Genomic DNA, 23435 nt, shown 5'->3' with positions numbered 1-23435 from the left:
ATGAGAAAATAAGAAAATGGAAATTGATACGATCTAAAGCATAAAATATTTTTAATATAGCAAATATCTCACTTCATCTAGAAGAAAAAAAATATATATATACTGTATATTACAATTGAACCATATTTGTTAAGTAAAGGTGGTCTCGAATTTTAAGAATTTTCAGCATTGATATTTATAGGTTCATATTTATGAACCTATGAAAAGTGAATCTGTTAAATTTGTTTCATGGCTCTGCCACAAGCTATCCCTGATGGGTTTTATTGCAGTTCGATTTTTGATATCCTTATAAAAACATGTTGCGCTGCCTCAGCTTATTTCAATCGGACAATTTTCAGTAGAACAAAAAAGGGGCAAATTTCGAAATTATATATTGCAATTTAATCTGGGTGAATAAAATTAATAAAATTTGCCATTAAGAATCACTATTGCAATTTGCTCTGTCATTTCTATTTTGATTGGGCCATGTATAAATCAGAAGTAGACAATACAAAACTTTTTCTACGATAAAAACGCTGAAACCGTCTACAGCTAAAACTGGTAAAGATTCCAATGTGATAATGAATAGTAAGTGCACTGAACAGGAACGCGATTATATAAGAAACGTATCTTTTTATGCTTCTCTGTAATCATTTCCACGACACTTCTAAATCGTTCAGATAGACATTTGTTAGATGTGTGCCGTATCAAACAATATGTCATGACATTAATTTATCTGTTTTTGTATTCCTTTATTTTTGGGATACAAATGTCTGACATTTGGTCATTTAATAATCACAAATATAAAACTTCGAGGTAACGTATATCCTTTTGTTTATACTAAAAATTAGAACTTTAAACCTCCATGATTTGGTTACTGCTCTTAAATCTCTACTGTTTGCCAAGTGGGAGTAGTTTGAACGGAGCTGCTTTTTGTCCATTTCAGTTTCATAGTTCTCTGCTGTTTTTCGTGGTTGCTTTTACTTCTGTATAAGTGATAATTCGTGTAAAAAGATGATAGCTTAACTGAGAAAGAAGCGATTATTATTATCTGTTAAGAAAGCGCTTTCATTTTTCAGGAGATAAAGAACCAAGAAAATATCTTTTTAGATGATACTCTGGTAGTCGAGAAGATGAGATACTGTTATAACGTTGTTAATTATATGAAGAGCCAAAGGCTTCAATTCGGAGACATATAAACTTATTTAAGTTAAGGGATATTACATCCCATATAGTTTCATAGCCGAATAAGAAACTCAAAGAGTTTCATGCCGAATATAGTAAATATATAAAGTTCGGCGAGTCCAAGCATAAGCAAATACCTGGATACCAGTGTTGCACTCCCTAAAGGGTCAGTTGTAACACTATCCAGGTATTTGCTTACGCTTGGACTCGCCGAACTTTATGTATTTACTATATTCGGCATGAAACTCTGAGTTTCTTATTCGGCTATGAAACAATATGGGATGTAATATCCCTTACCTTAAATAAGTTTATATGTCGCCGAATTGAAGCCTTTGGCTCTTCATATAATTAATAATTTATTAGGACACCTTCTTTGCAATTCTCATAGTAGGGTATATGTAAGTTCTGTTTGCTACAAACTTGGTATTTCTAGGTCTACCTACTCAGTGATGAGACCTCAATAAAGGTTGAAACCGGTCTGGGTAGTGACCTTCTCTCACTCATAATGTAGAACAGTAATACAGCTCCTAGGAGCTGGGTTTTACATTATGGGGAAATATCAAGAATAGTGATCGGAGCTTGTTCCACCCTTACCATGAGTTGCCTCAGTGTTGCACTCCCTAAAGGGTCAGTTGTAACACTATCCAGGTATTTGCTTACACTTGGACTCGCCGAACTTTATATATTTACTGTATTCGGCATGAAACTCCTTGAGTTTCTTATTCGGCTATGAAACAATATGGGATGTAATATCCCTTAACTTAAATAAACTCTTATAACGTGTTTCCTACAATCCTTTCATCGAAACCGGATGCCAGAAAAAGATTACGCTTGGACTATAACACTACACTACACTCAGGTTCTACGTATCTAGAAAGTATTTAAAGGATTCATCCGCTGAGAAGGGACTGGGATGAAGATTATTTCTGTGTGTTTGTGCATTCCAATAGCGGAACCCGTTTCCTAACTTGGTAGTTCCAGTGATAGAATTTAGAAACCAAACGCGTCCGCTTTTTTTTTCTTATATATAATTGTATTCTTAATTACGTTTAAGCAAAAAAAGCCTTGTGTTTGGTATATTTCGCAAAATTTACATTTGCAATGTATCGATTCTGTGAATATATTAGGCTTTTACTTTAAATCCGAAATGTAATAGTTGGCTTGAATTACGACCAAATAACTTAATACTGCAAGGATAGTCTATTATGTCTGTTGATTCACGACTTCTTCAACCTTACCGTCTGTTTGTAGGATGACAAGCAGAATTTCGGAAAGAAAACGATGCCACATCCCCATGAACTTACCTATATTCGTTTGAGCTTCAAATTATGATGATGTATATTGTCATATAATATTATAACAGTGCTTGCCACATAGTTCATACGTCCATTCATATGAACTGGTTTGTGAGGTTACCGTGGATATTCGAAATCCATACTTAAGCAAATATATAGTTATGGTTAATCATTCAATATACAAACTCTAGGAGATATAATATTCGATTCTAAGAGTGATCTATTTTTGCTTATTGGAAATCTGAATTAACATGAAACGAACCATGTTTTTGATATACAACAACACGATTCCCGTATCATCTAATTCTTAGCGCAACTGGTTCATTAATGTATCCCAGACTAACAACTTTTCGTTTGTGAGATTATCATTAGAAAAAACCTCATAAAAGACTATTTATTCAGAAAAGATTATCCCCGACAATGAAGAACTCCGAATTTGAATGATATAAATTATTTCGTAAATCTCGTAAATTTAGAAAGAATAAACGCTTTTTCTTCATACAAGAAAAAATATTTGCCTGTATAATAACAACAAAAATATTCCTTAGAAAACACAACATGATTCAAAATTATAATTCTGATGAAAGAATGCAGGGAAAGAAAAGGATCTACGTGATGGGGTTTCTAGGACAAGAAAAGTTTAAGGACTTTTCAACCGAGGAAGAAAACTACTTACAAGTAGGTAGAAGGGTCTTATTCTCCTGAAGAATAAGATTTTTCATCTCGCAAAACATTCCGACTAGCCAAAGAACACAACTAATTAACATTCCTACCATATTGTCTCAGATCCTCAGTTTCTTCAGCATCAAACTAGAGTTCGAGGGTGAAGTGCAAATGAATGGTGTTCAGTTGCAACTATGTTATAAAAAGGTTCTGCAGAGATTATGCAGAAATGCTGGGCCATATAACCCCTCTTCTATTCATCCTACTATTCAGAATCAACATATTTACAAAATTTTGAAAAATATTCGCGCTCTGGAAATTCCTTTACTCCAAAGAGAATCGAATTTATAACAGTAGCAACCTCATAAATTCTCACTCAAGACGTCGATGGATGGTCAGATTTTTTTTTTCTTTTTATGATTTTTATCGTTTAGAATGACGAACGACACCAGGGTTGGAGGTCTTTGAATTATACCGATAGTTTATATTTAATAACCTGTACAGCTTTCAGTATACGAAATTGTTAGCAATTTTTTGCGGTGTATGAAATAATTCAAGTGCCTACCATTTCGGAGTGAACACTGATCGATTTAGTGAAGTTGTTACTTCTATGTTTAATATTGACAAAACCCAACAAAGTCACCCAAGTCTCAAAACCACTTCCTGAAGAAATCCTGCAGCTTTTTACTTTTAACTGTTCGCCGTTGCGCTTTATATCAGTTTGTGTGTACGAATGTGGTACTGTACACTTTGAACTTTGTGTATTTGTTCGTCTCATTAAAACTACAACTAAATAAGAGTATGCAATCGATATTTATGCTGTTAGCTACACGCGTTTACATTTTATTATACGGATGAAAAACACGAAGTTTACGAGAATTAAAAAAAAAAACTGATCAATGCAGAAGACCGGCTAACTGATGTTCAACTGAAAAAAATGTTAAGACGTTGTTCTCTTCCTAGACGAATTTTATAAGCAGTGCACTACGAAACATCTCAGTAAATCCTAATTGTCGATATCATTTTTGGTCCCTTCTTGTGGAATAGTACGTACCTGTCAGTTTGATCCGTTTGAACTTATGTTGTACAGTTTTTGTCATTAAAAAAATCAACCGATTTTTTTAATTTCGCCAAGCACGAGATGATTCGATGAAATTTAATAGAATCAAATTCCAAAAACCCTCAAACCAGAATGGGATTTTTATTTTATATACGCGCGAATAAACAAACAAACAATAATTCTTAGCCGATGAGACAGTTTGTGAAATTTAAATTTATTTATTTTGTATTTAAATTTTCTCATGAACACTAACGTTAACTTTACATACCTCTTCTTTTAATTAAAGCAATTATTGCAGACTACCAACACCAAAAAAGAAACTTTTTTTATGCAAAGGTATTTAATGAATTTAAAATAAAATAAAAAAATGTAAAAGTAAAATGAAATTTGACCCTTTGAAAATTTGAAACCTGTAAATGCAGCAACATGGACGAAAGAGGTCAAGTTGATGTAAAACAGAAGGGTGGATAATACGGTCTTTCACTAACGCTTAAAATGACTTGACACGGTCCCTTCAGATGTATCAGGTGGTCAAAATAAATGTCTCGCTGTGACAACAGGGGAGTATATTTAACACTAATAAATAGCTTCTGCAAGACAATTATCACGTCTAATAGAACAATTCAAACTCAAGTCAGATGAAATTTCGCCTTTAATATCTCTCAAAATGTCTCTTCCTTGAAACAGAAAGCCATCAAGGAGCTCTAAGAAACCTTAAAATCCAAACTGGTTTTAAAGGAATACTATCAAGGTAGCGAAACTTCACTAGGACGAACTGAGCTGGATTTCTTATGTCTGACTAAAGTGTGTCTTTACTTTCCATTTTCATCTCTAGCTGGAGGTGTCTAATAATAAATTCAATTTAATATAAATTTAAGACCTTGTGTGCGATCATCACTATCTAATTGATAACATGTCCTAATCCAATATAGGTAAGTTACATTGGTTTAGTGTAGAAGATCTAGTTTACACTTCGTGTATACAGTATATTACAATGGTGTTGCTTAGACTCGGTTTAAATATTGCATTTAATATACTTTAAGCCTAGAAATTTGACTTTAACTCAGTTTTAAATATAGTATTCGTAATGGAGCATATTTCTAATGCATACTTGGAATCGCACTTTTTAAAAAAAAAAACTTGCCCTTAACAGGTTTTTGTTTAATTCCAGTTTGAGTTCTTCGCCCATTTTTCTCACAAAAGACATTATTATTATTATTATTATTATTATTATTATTATTATTATTATTGGCATGGATGTTTGCGATTGTTTTTCCATCATCATTCATTCATCTAAGTATAAATACACTCTTCCAAGACGGACTAGGTCACCATGGAAGAATTAGACCCAACCCTCCCGTAATGAGAGAGGCCTTCATTCTGATCATCATACGCTGTATGTTAACAAACTCTGATATTGATATGGAATTACCATCATTATTACATGCAAGACATATAAAAACAATATTGAAATGTAAATACAAATAACGATATACAGAAAACATGTGAGGTATAATTGTCCAATTGACAATTATATCTCACGCTAATGTTTAGAATTATGCAATACTTAAAAAAAATGTTGGCATTGTTACCGTGCTAGTAACACAACTGCCACCTTCAATTGTCACTTGCTCTCTAAATTTTCTTAGCAGAAAATTTAGAGAGCAAGTGACAATTGAATATGTCTTGCCTTGAACAATTTCTGTTCAAGGCAAGACATATTTGAGCTGCTATTTGGACCAATCTAGTCAGATAGAACTGGTGGAAAAGATGGCTCGTGATAAAAAAAAAAAACTAAATCAAAAGGAAATAATGTCCGACGTGAGAGACAAGGGTAACCCGTAAACAGGGAACAAAATGTTGAGATCTCTATACAAAGAGCGCCATTTCAACGTTTTGTCAGGGAAATTGGAACCAGAGAAAATCCAAACCTGCGATACCAAAGCAGAGCAATGACCGCACTTCAAGAAGTCACAGAAGCATACATAACAATGCTGTTAGGTATGGCAAATTTTATTTGCGAAATAAATGAAAGGCAAGTTGTCACATTAGAGGATTTTTACATGGCTATATTTTAGAAATTTACATTGCAATAAGTAAAGCTAGAAGAAAGCTGTTCTCCCAAATTGCCTAACCCAGATAATGTAACTCTGTTATTATAATTATTATTTTGCGTTCCTCTTCATGTGGTTTATTTCACTTTTCAGTTATGTAAAATTAATGATGAAAATGATGAGTTTGATTAAAATATTTATTAATATCTTAAAAATTATTATATTATTATTATTACGTTACATCTCCAGAGAGTCCAAGGACTCCTCATGGGAGGGCACACTACTCTACTCTTCTAGTATTTGTTATTATTACTACTACTCTATTATTCTAGGATTCAAGGTGCTTTCTAAAACTTTGACTTCATAAAGTAGTTACCAATGTATTCTTCAGCTACAGCAAAGCAGAGCGCTAGTAAAAGTATTACAAAGTACGAATATATTCCCTACGCTCTTATTCTACATCTTTATAGTTTTATTAATCGACTATTTTAACCAGACTCACTCACTGTTCTATTTTAGACAAACTTAGATTAACTCATTCTTCCTAGTTAATTTCCCAGTATGTGTCATTCTACTGCATAATGCATTCTGGAAGATTGATGACAATGACGTAACAATACTGTTCGGCTTATAATTATCCAAAGTCATTATACAAACTTTGGTACTAATCGAAATAAAGCGAAAAATGTATCAGTAGAACCGCATTACACTAAACGATTAAGCTTTATATTTGAACGACGAAGTATTCAATAACTGACAGTTTGAGTTTATTTCGCATATTTAGTTTGCTGCTGACTTGACACGGTCCCTTCAGTCTCACACCACGCTTAGATTTGAACAATTAAATAGCGTTTAAGTTGTTCAGTGGAAATGATGAGATATTTGTATGAAAGGATACTTCGAATTCCAGCTGTAAAAACCCTTTATAAGGAATTTAAATTAATGTGAGTTAACTGGTCTCATAGGGAAATAGATGGGATGATGGTCTGGGAAATTTAGGCTATTTCATCCTGCAAATTAGACAGAGGCCACGCGATAATTAACAAGAAAAAAACGTGTCATAGTCTTAAATTGCTTTGATGTCATATAAACGATCTTCCAGATTTGGTTGCAAAATGAGTAAACCGATGCAATAAAATTTTAATTTTAATAATAAGAAAGGTTTTATATTTAAAACATTACACGTTATTTTTTTTTTTATTTATTTTTAATAATAAGGAAACTATACATTAAATGCGTTTCCCACGAATAACACATTGTTTACTAATCAAACTTCAATCAGTGCCCAATTATCTTGTTTTTCTTTCGATCATTTCTATCATGGTTATAGAACTGCGTTTATCAGAGAGTTAGCAATAAAATACTCTCATTCATTTCTGAAGTTCAAAGTTGAGAGGGATAACGATTCAGTTAATACAATCTTCAAAGTTTTAAAGCAATCGTTGCAGCAATAATATTATTATTAATTATAAATATCGAAAACCAGTAACAATTTCATATCAAAACAGACCTCATCATATAACATATATTACAAGTAATTATAATAATGATATGGAAAAAGCAACCCGTGAGTTCTATATACCAGAACTGACGGGTTGCTTTTTATTTTTATTGTATTACATGAGCTTCCGTACAATATAAAGAACCTAACTTTATATGCTGCCCTAAATAAAGCTTTGTGGTCCTTATAATCAATACAATGCCTGATATTAGTCAAATACAAAAATTTATTAGTACTCGAATATCACCTAAAACATCTTCATATAAGCCAAATATTTTCTTCGAATACAATAAACACTAAGTATACTGGTAAGGTATAGTTATTGTATTTGCTATATGTATATGCATATGTAATGTATACGTATATGAAATGTATAGGCATATGCAATATAAATGTGTATAGGTATACAGCATACCTATTTGTATTATTTGTTAATTGTATTACGATAGACCTCTAGTGTCAGACTCATCGAGGGAGGCCACACACACACACACACACACACACACACACACACACACACACCAGCTATCATAGTTATTCTTAAATTGATTCACACTGCGTGCACTCACAATATCCAATGGTAATTCATTCCAATCACGCACAACTCTGATAGAAAAACTAGTTTTCACTCCCTCCTTTACAGCATTCATTCTCAGCTTCCAGGTGCTCTCTCTTTTCTTTCCCTACCCTCATAAAATGAAAAATTCCATCAATTGAAATCCTGTATGAGCCTTTGAGAAGTTTGTATATCTCAATCATATCATCTCCTCTTTCTCCTGTTTGCTAGTGTCTAAAAGTTCTCAACCTGTCTTCATAATCAGTATTTCACAATCCTGATATCATTTTAACACTCTTCTTTGCACTTTCTCTACCGTATCAGAATCACAACGAAAACCAGGACCTGCGTAAAATAGTCCAAGTGAGGTCTTATCAAGGCCTTGTAAATAGGCAAAATAACATCCTTATCTTAACATGTGAACGTTCGTTTCAACATTGCAATTACCTTTTGAGTTGTATTTGCAATCTTTGCTACATGGCACCTGAACTTCAACTTTATATATCAGTACAATAGCATACTTGGGACGGTTTTCTAAAATTAATTTTCCAAAATGACATCACATACCATCTAGTAGACGTTAACCGAGTTCAATGTGCAACTTCACTATTTCGAGTGGTCAGACTGACCGTTAATGTCGCTGCTAGAACTGTTAGGAAGGATGGGTGAGCACATATAAACAAGCTTAGGTTTCTGGGAGAAAATGATAGTGTCATTGGTCTTTAGCCTAATATGTGACCTCTCTAGTGCATTACTTTGCGTTTTGTAGTACTGAAGGAAGGTGAATGATGTATCTTAGGGAATTATGGGACAATATTCCTCATTTATGGATTTATAGTGTGTATAATGTTAAATTAATAGATTTAGTACAACAATGGATATTGACTGCTGATATTTTGGACTTTACTGATCATTTAATGAAAACTGCATCTGTTGATTACAGCCGTAGTACGTCATATTCGAAATCGATTTAAAGAGATCTAATTCATTAGAAAAATCGTTCGATTTTTCTAATGAATTACATCTCTAAGTCTTCTTCTAAGCAAGTTAGCAATGATCTGTTTTAAATATTTTCCTTCAACAATGCCTGCACAGAATCTGTTGCAATCGAATCATATCGAATCATGAATTTCATTTCACTAGCCAGAAAGAATCTTTCTTGTCATGCCAATGCAGCAAATTCTTATCAAAGATAAAAATGTAACCTGTTGTCGTACAAAAAAATCAAAAGCCTCTTTACGTCAAGCCTTCTGCATCATTTCCATCTATAGTACATTCATTCATTCTTAAACCATTTCCTTCTACATCGGAAACACAGCTTAATGAAACATTGCCATGAAAGCTTGATTTGCTTAATGAAATGAAAATGCAACCTTCATACCTTGCAGTCTCGCTGCTACTTTAATGTTTGTGGCAGCCATTCAAGTGGAACAAATTCACGTAAGATAAATGGCAATAGGATGAAAATAGCTTTAATCCGTTGTGAACACTTCACGTTGAAATGTATTAGATGTGCATTGATGCGAAAAGATACTTCGGCTGGTGAGTGTTCTTTGATAAAGGAAACGGAAAGAATTTCCCAGTAAGTGTCGAAGATTGATTATTCCGACAAGGCTAAGAGAGACTCAAGGAAAGAAAATGTTTGCTACACACTCGTAGCAGTAAAGCGCGTCAGATTTTATTGAAACTGTAACACACTTTTTATTTTCTTTAAAATGAAAGAATTCAGAAAAAAATCTGGACTTATTATGAAGGAATTTGTTAAAGGAAGTTCAGCTGTAGAGAGATGGAATCAAGTCATCGCTCATCTTCTAGATAGTCGTGAAGAAAAATAAACATAAAATGTTTCTGTTTCTTATGCTGTATGACTTCATTGAAATGTGGGAATTTATCAGAGGAAGACAGCAGATGGCACCATTTGCTTAACAATTGAACTACTTAAAATTGCATATAATATCTCAATTCATACTATATTGGAGGGTAATGGATGGCAATGCTGTAGCCAATGAAGTTCTAACTGAGGCTCGGCTATTGCTGTTACCCTCTTGCCCTGATCAGAGCTTTACATAGCTCAATAACACCTTATCCCTACACTGTCCTCTACAGATAACGGGGAATATGAAAACCATTCTTGCTTCGCCCCTTTAAGCCAGTCCTTTTAAGGACTTAACCTTGGTATTTAGGGTCTAGCTACTCACTGAGGAGACATCAAAAAAAGGTTGAAACCGGTCTGGGTAGTGACCCCACTCATAATGTATTGCGTTATACATCTCTTAGTGAGATGTGCTTTACATTATGGAAAATACTAAGAATAGTGATCAGAGCTTTACCCACCTTTACAATGAGTTGCCCTGGTGTTGCACCACCTTTAGACTTGAACTACGTTCAGGTGCAAACTTAACTGTTTGCTTACTTGGGATTAGGAGTAAAATAACCAAGTTTATAAAATTACTTGGTAACCCTAATATATATATATATAGGGTAAAACCAGGTTTAAAATTGTCTGGTATTTTTAACACATTATATATATATATATATAACTAGTCTTTTTTGATATTTTTTTTTACTTTTAAAGGTAACTTATTTCCTATCTCTGTGATCTCATTCCTATACAAGATTTGAATGTTTGCAGTCATTTTACTTTCTGTCTTTAAGGTGTCATAGTATAACAGTTTTGAAAGAGTGTTGTATATCTACCCGAAGTTTGAAAAGATGAAAAACTACTTTTGCAATATCCTTGTCTACTAATTTGTTAAGATAAGGTTTGTTTCCTAATTTGCTTTATATAATATATACATAATAAAGTTCTAATTATGTAGCTTAAATTTGTTCACAGATCATTACGTATGAAAATTGGTGAACGTTTGTGTCACATTTCCAAATTCTGAATAGACATATATGGCGAAAATATTTTGGAAAATAGGAAAATATTTCATCTCTGAAATTAAAAGTTTTAAATATAACTTGTATATAACAACGATACAAAGTTCTTGACAATAAACCAAGAACTTTGTACATCTAAGTAGAGCGTATCTGCTCTCCAGCCAAGAAGCTATAGGTTCGAATCTCGTCATGGGCATGGATTTTTGTGAGGGTCCTGCTAACTTTGTGAAAAGTGAATCTGCGACCCTACAACTTCCTCTAGCAGAAGACTTCACTCCAGGAATCCAATAAGGTACTGGAGTGATCGTAGGGTGTCTGGTGACACCACACATGTGAAAAGGCTAACGATTTAGCATGGATGTGCAAGAATCACAGAATGACCTACAAGAGTGAGGAAGCATCAGCATTTTTCCTTTTCTAATCATTCCTTAAGCGTGAGTCTTGGAACAGAATAAAAGTCTGATTGTTTAAAAAAAAAAGCTTTTGACAAGGAAATTAATACCGTGAGCTGTTAGTGTATTTTTCAATTATACGTGATCTTAGACTGAATTGATTTGTTACGGAGGTTGAAAAACTATCAGATGGAAGGGAAAATACCTAACATATTCATCCCATTCAGAAGCTGAGAACTCGCCAATTATTTGTTTTCAATATTTGATCTTTCCCAGACGAGTTTCATTCTTATCAGTGATTAAATATCTAACAACTTTAGGCTTAGCTCTGAATACTTTTTTTAATCAAGGAAAATATTCTCATGGAAAAAAAAGAAATATTAAGAATTTGGAGATCAAATGCCTGAAATTTATATCCCAGTATAAAAAAATCAGGTTAAGGATATTTTCAATTAACAAGTATTAAAATAATAAAAGATGGCTAAATATTATGTAGGAATAAAGAAACTGCTAACATTTTAGCATCCCTAACATTATTATAATAAAATAATAAACATCGCCAAATGATGAGAAATAAAAATTTCGGTGTTAAATTACAAATATTTCTCTTCTCACTTTAAAGCTGATAACTGTATGAACCAATGCTTAATTTGAGAAAAAATTCAAATTCGGCATGTTAGCTTAACTGTGAAGTAAACAAAGATTTCAATGCAAACATATGAAGCTAAAATATATTGTCGTGGGGAAACGAAAAAAGTATGGGAAAGAAACGTGTGGCCACACAGAACATTTCGTTATGAGTTGTTTATCGAGAATTGGGTGATCAGGATATTGAATACACTTCATCTGCTGGCAAGGAAATATGAAAAATAATTAGCTAAAAAACTTTGGGGATTTTCTAGAGAGCTTTGTTGCAATTTCAACAGCCATGTTGAGATTCAGCGAAGCAAGAACACACGCAGGATAATCACTCTCTGAAGAAGGGAGAGAGAACTTCATTTAATTCATGGATGCTAATGCCTTATGCGCAGAATATTTATGGCAATGTTATTAAGAAATAAACCATTTTTATGCTTGGTTTGCGGTATCTTGATTTCCGTTAGAACACGATAACCCAAACAGAAATGCTCATTAAGCAGATCAAATCGCTGCTAGAACGATCAACGAAATGCATGTTTCTCTGATCGGTAAAGTTAACTCGGAATCCCAGCAAAATTGGCTGCACAACATAGAATGAATAACAATATGATTCCTAAATTAGCACTAGAATATAAACCCACAGGAAGAAGAGACCGTGGTTATCCAAGATTAAGATGGAAAGATCAACCTCGTCTGTAGAGCGGGAACAGGACATAAAAAGCCTATACCTAAACTTCTTCAGACGACGACGAACTCGGAATCCCCTAAACATGAAGAATCTGTCACCAACTGTTTTCGGAAAGTTCGACTATTCATAATTCTGTTGTAAATTCGTGAGATAATTGTCTTTCGTGATTGTCAAGTCTTTTTTTAAGCGCCATGACAAAACTGCACTAGAAATTTAATATCTTTCATTAAGAATAGAAATCTAACAATTTAAAGTGATGCACAGTATAATAGCTTTTTATTTTTGGTGTAAGCAGTTATACAGTATATGGTAGTTTCTGAACTTATTCATGATGTGCGTAAAAGATTCAGTATGAGTTATTTAATCATCCGTGCAATCATACTCTGTTCTCACTGACAATTATCCGTTTGTATTTGATATCAATAAATGGGCAGACAATTTTCAGATATTGCAATATACAGAAACCATGCAGGTCTGTGTATCTGACTTTAAAAAACTACGAAGTTTTCTCCACTGCAATGTGAATCCTTCGTCATTGAACACTTTGTTTTTTATCTGACCTTCCTTCCATCACTCATTTAATAGATGAGTAAGCTGCTTGATTCAGAGCGAGATGGAGTTCATCTTTTTACCCTTTTTTGTGTTCAGAGTGCGTTTATATTATAGAGAAAAAAACAGAAAAATATTCATTTGATAAATGTGTTTTCATCAATGTACTATACGGACTTCAAATACATAAGCTGTTAAAGAAACTACATAAGATTACTTAGATATGTTCGCTTTCCTGAAATGTACGATACTTATCAAAGATTTTCTCAGAGAATTCAGTACTTCCAAGCAACACAATTCAACCCTATCTGTGAGGAGCAGATAACCGATTACCTCCTACTTTGGCTCTTAAATGTGTCTTCAGAATGAACTATTTTCAATTTATCTGTTGAAAGTGATCATTGGAAATCATTTATACATCAGTTAAGGATGTTGGTGGAAAGTGTGACTGTTCATTAAGAATAGAAATCTAATTGAATTCCGTAAGTAAATCAAGATTCACTAATTAAATTCATCAGGATGAGAAATGCATACACTTCCCTCCATATAATAAGAGTGCTGATATCTGAAGAAACTATTCAAGATGAAAAATTAGATTTGATTTGATTTGTTAAAGCTCCTCTAGGATTAGCGGAATACAATTTTATTGTCAGAAAACAATAAAATTGTATTCGCTTTCTTTATGTTTTCTAACAGATTTCTGTTAGAAAACATTACACAAGTGTTGTAATTTGACAAACTCGCTTATCAATGAAATTAACTGTTGATATAGACAGAAATGAATACAGTTCATTTCCAAATTAAGCAATTACAGCAGAACCCATCCTCAATCTTCAGGCATTTTTAGATGCTTCTTCTATTCTTCTCCCTTCTACGTGTTAGGACTACTAGCCTGTTACAGAGCTATCTTAAGCCCTTCTAAGTCGCACCCGTCCCCAGGATAAGGTGACTATCCCTATGCCTCCCCATTTATTCTATGGCTGAAATTGCCTGTGTTCACGAGGCCGGTTTGCCTGCTTGTGAGAAGAAATACCTCAGATAAACTGGGGAGATAAACCCTGCTGTCCACGTCAAAGACCGGCTAACTTTGCTATGTCTGAGAAAGATCCTTCAGTTACTCACGTCGGCGAGGAATCGAACCCAGGATACTCCTTTCCCAGACATATGGTTGCGAAGCGCATAGCCACTAGGCTAACTGCGCGGACGTTTTTAGATGCAATCCTGGTTTTACGTATTGATGTATTTACTGTTCGCAGTATTGCTTTTATTCAGTCATAATAGAAATGTTCAGTACTTCTAAGAATCGAAAACAAAATCGAAGAAATGTGGAAAAAGTGTCAAAATTGACATGGAGGAATAATACATTTTAGAATACAGAAGAGAAAGAAGAATAATTCAATTATTCATCTTTCATTTCTGTAAAAGAAAAATAAAGATGCATAATTTAATTTCCACTATAGTTCTATCTACATTTCTTCAGACGTTTCGGCAATGATTCAAAGGCCATACATGTTGCTGCAATCCTCTTGAAATACAGCAAGCAGACAGAGATATCTTTAAGAGGCGCGTACGACATGTTTCCACATGCCTATTAATAACAGAACCAAGGCCACAACATTGCTAGAGAGTTGCACTTCTGGAACTACAAAACTTTTCATATATTTTGCCATCGAACCGTCTAAATTCGAATTTCTCATTCTTTCAACGCCGCAAACAGATCAGCAAGGACTGTTGATGAATCGTCACTTTGTTTATATTGTGGGACCAGAAGAATCTCATCGCAAAAAACTTCGAACTTCCCCTAATGTGAAAGATCGAAGATCTTAGCTGTCACAACTACAGGAATTTTAATTTTGAATTTGATACGCAATGAAGACCGATTGATTGAATGATTTGTTAATTAAATATTTCCTTCATAATTCCGAAGTCCCAAAGCATATATTCTGATACAAATAGCATTTGTTATTTTTAATTATACAAGGTTTAATTACCTTTCGTGTGAGATGAAACATGAGCATTACTTGCATTTATCTGCTTTAAAATTTACATTGTTTTAATACCGCCCCTAACAAAATCTCTCAAATTTTAGAATTCGCACCTAGAAAGGAAAAAAATAGTTTTAGCTCATTCAAGTCACTGTATCAAAATCTGAACTATTTTATAGATTTCCATGAGTAGATAAATGTGTATTATACATTTGTAATGGCTTTCTCCAGTAAATCCTTTCTCTGATCAACACTTGTTAATCGCGGCTTAGTCTAAGTGATATTTTTTGTACAAATTTCGTTATTCTGTCAACGAAGTTAATGAGAATTCAGATTTGAAGACTACCAGTTTTCATTTAATCTTGTGTTAATCATTGTGATTCTTCATAAGATTTGAATTGCATTATTATTTAAAAAGAAATCCTCCTGAAACTTATATTTTCCCTCAAATCATCACCATATCTGAGCGCACACAACTTCCCACAACGTAGTTCAGCCAAGTCAAATCCGCCTTAAGCATTAAAGCTTCCTTTTAGACGAATTTCAATAGAAACCCTTAATCTTCTTTTCGCATTCACTTTTGGTCCCACCCTCGCATCACTCATTCTAACAGAAATTTGTTGTAATTTATTTACAAATAAATATACATTACGTAATAAATTGCCCCCTCGCTAAGCGAAACTACAACGAGAACTTCAATTTCACGCGTAACTGAGCAGCTAAAGTAGCATTGGATGAAGTGGAGCAAAATTCAGATATTGTGACTAGAGGGCATCCACGAACTGAGATGCCTACTTAAATATAGCATCGAATGGTTACGCTGATCTTAACAGCACATTACATGTAAAGACCACATATCTCTCAATACCTTAAGGCGAAAGGTATAAAAAGTTAACAGGAAGTAAACAACCACGCACATAATTTAAATTTGATTTACGTAATAAGCAATGACGTATGCGACGTTGTTCAGCGAGTCGCTGACGATTCTTGTGACGAGCATTATGAAGACCGAAATTCAATTTGTCGAAACTCAAACCTGATCCGCATATAATTATTCGATGAATGTGTTCAGTAAGGTCCAACTAGTTGAATTTCATAAATTAATGAAAAAACAAAAGTTTTAAAGGAGTGAAACATTTCTTTCTCCCACAAAAAAAAAATCTTCATATGAAGAATGGAAATTCTTCATATGAAGTCTGGAATGTAGTTTCTGGTGTAGTTTAAGCTGCTATTAAAAATTCAACCCAGTCGAATGGATTGTGAAAATAATAGCGACACATTCCTTTACGAACACTATATTGGTTACAACGTTTGGCTAATTTCGATGAAATTTGGAATGGTTGTTTCTAAAGGTCCCTGATAATTTCAGCATAACTAAATCAGATGGACGACGAGTTGTAAAGGCGAGAGGAGAAAGTAAACTACTTCTTATACCGCTATATATTCTAAATGCAGCTAACTTGCAAGTCGTATTGTTCAAATCGATTCACCAAATTTATTATTCGACCGGCTGATTAACGGTATTTTACGAAATATCGCTGCAAGATCTCATTTATGAAAATAAAAAAAAGTAAGCCCTGTACTTAAAAAAAAACAATTAGAATGCAATAAATTGCACGTAACTTTTTTTTCTAAAGAGACTGTTTCAATGAAATTGTTTTCGTTTCTATGAATGTAAATTATCCTAAAAAATTCGATCAATAATGAGCAACAAAAATAATTATTACAGTGGTATTAAAGTGATCGCTTTAGATGCAGCATGCCTCCTGCTTCTTCAGTACTTGGTTCTTTCTCTCTATATAAGATAGTTTGTTATAAGAATCGCCTCTAGTTCAGAAAAACTTGAGATGAAAATTGATTCTACCACACAAAGTTAACGCTAACTGTGAATGATACAATGATGTTATGTAAAAACATTTCTAAGTGGTTTTAAAAAAAGAAAGCGAAACTATGATGAGTCTTATGTGGAACTATCCAAATGTATGACCAAAAACATACTTTTATTCCTCTGAGTAGAAATACAATGGGGTATTTCAGCAAAGAAACGTAGCTTCGTAGCTAGAAATGATCGTGCAATTGTTTAGAGAACGATACAAGAGTTGTTTACCTAATTACATCATCACGATAATCGAATGTTTGTTCATGTGAATGCCATCCATCGAAACCGAAATGAGGAATTGCTATCTATTTTACAAAATTTTCCAGTTCGAGTAAATGTTTGTTTTCTGGGTATTGTGTACCTTTAAACAACGTGTGAACAGAAGTGATGCTCATGACTAAGCAGAGTCAGCTTATTATTTTACTGGACTGCGCGTAATGTGGGTTTACTGTAAGTCGTCATGTGAAATCATCGTGGTCGTTGTCATTGTGAAAGCAAAATCAAAAGCGTTATAGCTAGTATAGAAGCAACCAAATCTTCAGGACATGATGGCATCAATACTAGCAGTGTGAAAGAATGTCAACTGTACATTACGGCACATTAGGGCTTTCCCTCCTGATGTACATTTTTAACGTATCACTGATGACAGACACGTATCCATTGGATTTTAAGAAGGAGTAGTTGTACCGATTTATAAAAAGGGAAACAAAAATGATTTAAAAAATTACAGACCAATCTCCCTTCCACCAGTCTTTTCAAAAGCATCATCTCTCTCTCTCTCTCAGATTACAGACTAGTTCCCATCTGTTTCTTCTTACTTTCTATATGACATTTTATTGTTTATACGATTATCGATTTGAAATATCGATTGGAAATCAGATAGTCCAAGTTTTTGTCCTTTTATAACTTTGTCCAAGGGAAAATTCGTCCGGTCGGACATTTCGTCTAATCTCAATTTGTCCCATCAATGTCAACTGACTATTATTGTCACTTGTATCAACTGACTAACCTACTACTATGCTAACTGACTAACCGGACTAATAAATGTGTCAACTAACCTAACCTCACCTAACCTAACCAAACGTGTGAGGGTGGACCATGCATATTGTCTTGAGCCCTTCTCGTTTGTGTCAACTGACTATTATTGTCAGGTGTGTCAAATGACTAACCTACTACTGCTACTGTGCCAACTAACTAACCTGACTAACCAATTTGTCAACTAACTAACCTAACCTATGGATCATGCATATTGTTTTGTGCCCCTCTCTTTTGTGTCAACTGATTATTATTAATGATCACGTTACTTATAACTCATTGGACTATGAAGAATATGAAGAATTGGACAAAAATGTCCTACTGGACGAGAAAAGTAACAGACGAAATCTAGGGGTTGGACGAGATTTGCATTGGACAAAAAATAATTGGACGAAATGTCCTGAAACCAAACACTCTCCTATGACTGACGTTAGAAATTATCAAATGCCAATGTACGATTTGTACAGAGTACAACTACACTGAAAATAAACGTACATTAATGATTATTTGCAGAACACTTCATAATTCCAAATGCTCCAATCTTATATAGCAAGATTATCTTCCTCGTTTACACGTTGTCGAAGAAATACAAGTTTTGTCCCCACGATCTGAATAGATATTCGAAAAGGCAAGGAAAACTATATTGTAACATTCTACTAAAGATATGAACCAGATCTTGGACAATAGCTATAATACGAAGCACTCTCTGAAATGTTTTTGGAACGTGAAATCCTGGTTAATAGTCTGAGTAGAAATGCGTGACATTTTTGCTATCGTTTTTGTAGCCTTTCGGGGAGGGAGAGAGAAAGAGAGAATAGAAAATCCTTTTGCAAACGGAGTCTGTATGCATAAAATATCAAGGACGAGAAGCACATTCTTTGTCTGATTTCACTTGCCAAAAGCTTTTTTCCAGGTCATGTTTACATCCGTTCTCTACAAAGGGACGTTTGACTACCGATGCATTTTTTATGAAATCGATTTCGCAGATTTATGGGTGCGTCATTCCAGAGACTCCCTCCTTTTCCTCTGAGAGATAACGTGTTTCACATTACTTCCTAGTGTAGCACGAATGAGAATTTCAATGAAATCACTGTTTGGATTTTTCGTAATTAATACCTTTGCATGAATGGAGAATAATTTTCCTACGAAACTTTTTTTATAATTTTATCAAAATAATAAAAGAAGAGCTTCTGCTATTTAAATTTCAAAAATTTTCAGCTGAACAGAATGAACAAAACTCAGTGGCCTTCGTAACCAAAAATGCATTTTTCAATTCAGGCTGCTACTCCATTGATTTCTATCTCGTGTTTGTTATGAATTCTCCAATGGTCTTAGTTATTTAATAATATAGCGTTTAGGTACTTTGGAGTAACGAATTAAAAACGATCGCATGTTTAAAAGGCGATTCATTTTACGTGCTTGATACGCCGAACCGTCTATTTTTAGCGAAAACATGCATAGAATAAACGCATATGATCTCATGTGTGTCAAAATATTATTCAGAAGTAAAAAATAAATATATATTGAAAATTATTCCAAATGTTTGGTTCATTGGTGAAATTTAATCAATTTATTATTCATGTATTTATATTTACTGTTTTTCATTGTTTTTGCAGGAAATCAGTGAAGGCGCCCATCCATATTCTGAGTGAAAAGTCAGGTATTTGTTTGTTTAGTGTTATCTTCTTGTGAATGCTGTTCTTATTCAGAGTTGTCTTTTATGACGTAGATAATGCAATCTCTTAAAATAAAATAAAATAAAATTTAAAATAGATCACTAAAAGTCTTATTACTTATATCTTTCTGATTCTCAAACATCAGTGTTTAATCACTATTATTTTAGAATCCGTTTTGAACGAAGGTTACTAAAAGTTATGAAGATTTTATACAAAATGGTCGATATGTATTTACGTTAGACTTCTCCCTCGATACATGTAAACTTAATTCGAATTTAACTGACACTCACTTTGAAAAACATAATATGTACTTAAAAAGTGTAAATTTCTGTTAATAATTTATGAAATGAAACAAGAAGAGTTTTGTGTAATACCTCAGCTATTGTTTCTGAATATGCAAGACACTTTCTATGATCACTTGTAGAAATCTAAGTATACCGACATATTCGAAGGATTGTTTTAACTTATTAGGCTATGCAAAATTAACGATTGTGATCCAGGCCTTCTATGTGACACTGGTTATGTATGAATAAATGATTGTCTTATAAAGACAAATTGTAAGATGATAATTTATAATCTAAAGATAGTGTGATACTTTTCATGTTGTGGGATAGGCATTTTCTTAGAGGAACTGTCTTTCTTAGATATGGTCTCATTTGTAGTTGCCACTTTAGATTTAAACTGCTAATCGCAATTGAAACCGTGTTTTGAATGTGATGTATGTGATTACGACTACCCTTAAAACAGAACGAAGAGGTGAAGTAGGATATAACTCAACTCAGACATAGCTTATAGTAGGGTCCTGTTGAAATTATAAATCTCATTAGCTGTTCCCGTTTCTGTTTAAGTTTTCTCTATTGGCTATTTCCGTTATTTGATAGCACAGTTATGATTTTAATGTAATATTTCACACTAATTAATACTATCAAGAACGATATAGTGAAGATTTTGTTCTGTACGTTATTTATGAAATAAATAGTCACAGATTCCACAAACATATCAGCTCTGCTCTTCATTTTTTAATGAAGGCTGCCTTCTTTTCAAATGATATTTCTATGACTGAACATCCTGAGAATTACAAGCATAAAGAAGATAGGCAGATACATGTTGAGAGATATTATTTTTTACTGGAAAGAAGATATCGGCACCCGACGCCTTAGATCAAATCATACGATTTGATGTATAGCGACGCGATAAAAAGACGGGTGTTTTCTTGGGAACCCAGAGAAAAAAAAGAAAAGGGAAAGATAACAATGACATCCCTCTTGTGGCCTGTCAATTATTCAACGGCACTTTTTATCGAGTGTTCCGGGAACTGCAATAGCTACCACCTATTCATGTTAAAAAAAAGTAAAAGTTTAGATAAAACAGATCACAAAGAAGACTGCTCTGCACCTGTCACATATAATGCAGTAGCGAGCGACTTGCATAATATTTTTAATATAGTTCAGGCTCTTTCTAATGTCACATTCGCAAAGTTCGCTTGAACTTATTTTGTATTTTCAGATTATTGTAGCAGCCGCATGTATTGCAGATACGTTTGAAATGTAACCTAAGCTAGAAGTAGATCTGAAACGATGTAAGCAATTTAAGAACAATTTTAATGCAGAAAATTCGGAGATTTTATTGATTGTGCTCTACACTTTAAAATCCACATAAATAAAAGCCAAACAGAGAGCATTTCTAAATTAACATCGCAGATAGGAATGTTTTTAGCACTCTTTTATTATATGTATCTTAATGATACACGTTAAGTGTGTTTAGGTGATAAATACTGCGAAATACAGCAGAAAAACAGATGCATTTTTTTACTTTTGTAAAATGCTTTCAAATACGTGCTAAATAAAATCCAATCATTCGTTTAAATTTTATACTAACAAGGTGGGGAACCTTGTTAGTATGAAGGGTGAATTGTGTAGACAATTGTGTAGACGTATAATTATAACAATCAAGCAAAGGCTATATTTAATTTATTTAAAAAATGATATTTATTTTATTTTAACTGAGAACTTTATTAAAGCAATAATAGCATAATAAATATTTCATCAAAGTTAATGAAGCTTTCCTTTATTCTTAAACTTTTTAGTGAGAAGGCTGAAACTGTTTTTTTTGTGAAAGCTTAGAAATATTAGCTGCCCTTGATAAGACAGTTACTCGTCGTTCATTGGCGAGATTTTCATCAGTGAGTCTTGTACGAAGGCGATTTTTTGCCAGATTTAATTTTGAAAATAATGGCTCGCATTGATAAGTAGTAGAAAACTGAGAAGCTATTTTCAAGGCGTTTTTTTTTAAAGAAGGGAATTTCTCAGAATCAATAGATTTGTAAAAGTCCAATATAGGCAGATTACTATATTTTGATCTCAAAGTGTTATCACACTGCAAATCAATCAACTCTAATTGCAAGGAATCGGAAGCTTCCTCAGGGTATATATCAAAAGGTGTTTCAAATATTTGTAACTCAATTCTTTGATTTTTATATCTTCAAATCTCCTTTCAAATTGATTCAAAACATTTTGACACTCATCAACATACTCACTTGTTGATTTTGGATTGTGTTCTCTTAATTTTCGAAAATGTGTAAAGCAATTTGTTTTCAGTTGTAAGAAATAATTGAAGCAAGCATCGATTCAAAGCTCTTGATATGAGTGAGCAAAGAGGTCATTAGCTGATTGGGGCCTTGTGATTTCAAATTTAGATTACTCAAATGACTAGTTATGTCTACTAAAAATGCTAAATCAGTTTGAAACTTTTCATCCTCCAATTCTTTAATAGGGACACCTTTAATGCCCAAGAAAATTTTCAGTTCGTCTTTAAGTTCATAAAATCGCTTGAGCATCTGAGCTCTACTTAGCCACCTAACTTCACAGTGGTACAATAAGTCCCCATATTCGTCTTCAAGATCTTGCAAAAATTCTTTGAATTCCGTGTTTTTCAACCCTTTACTTTTTATAAAATTAATGGCCTTTGTTACTACATTCATGACGCTGTTCATCTTGAGTGATTTGGCACATAGATTTTCCATATGATTGAAGCAGTGGCTCACAATTAAAGTATTTGGGTTCAATTGACGTTTCTTAAATTCATTCTTAATCGGAGCCAAGAGCCCTTTTTCACTACCTACCATGGATGGAGCACCATCTGTAGTGAGACCAATCAGTTTTTCATACGGAAAATCGAAATCCTTTAATTGACTATTTCAAATAAATCTTCACCTTTAGTTGTCCCCTTCATTGATTTTAAAGCAAGAAATTCTTCTCGTATATTGAAATCGGTAGTTATTCCCTTTAAATATAGCCATTTGTGCAGTATTTGACAGATCAGTAGTCTCATCGATGGCTAATGTGTAAAACACAAATTCTTCTGAATCTAATTTCAAAGAAGTTTGGATCTCATCGGCAATATCTTTAATATGGGCA

The 23435-nt window shown here is 33.5% G+C and overlaps 1 protein-coding gene across 1 annotated transcript; it reads right to left on the bottom strand.

The window, feature by feature from the left end:
* Nucleotides 1-22612: 22612 nt before the first annotated feature.
* LOC150095434 (general transcription factor II-I repeat domain-containing protein 2-like) lies at nucleotides 22613-23143 on the bottom strand. The gene has a single exon (XM_090410676.1). It carries the CDS (start codon nucleotides 23141-23143, stop codon nucleotides 22613-22615), a length of 531 nt encoding a protein of 176 aa, XP_090266802.1.
* Between the last annotated feature and the right edge of the window lie 292 nt (nucleotides 23144-23435).

This window comes from Typopeltis vanoorti, chromosome 20 (genome assembly GCF_054136105.1).
Source record: "Typopeltis vanoorti isolate ZY-2024b chromosome 20, IOZ_Tvanoo_1.0, whole genome shotgun sequence".
NCBI lineage: Eukaryota > Metazoa > Arthropoda > Arachnida > Uropygi > Thelyphonidae > Typopeltis > Typopeltis vanoorti.
This window is presented reverse-complemented; position numbering and strand designations above follow the sequence as displayed.

Coding starts and splice junctions, on each gene's coding strand:
- LOC150095434 (XM_090410676.1), bottom strand. CDS start 23,143: ATGGTAGGTAGTGAAAAAGGGCTCTTGGCTCCGATTAAGAATGAATTT.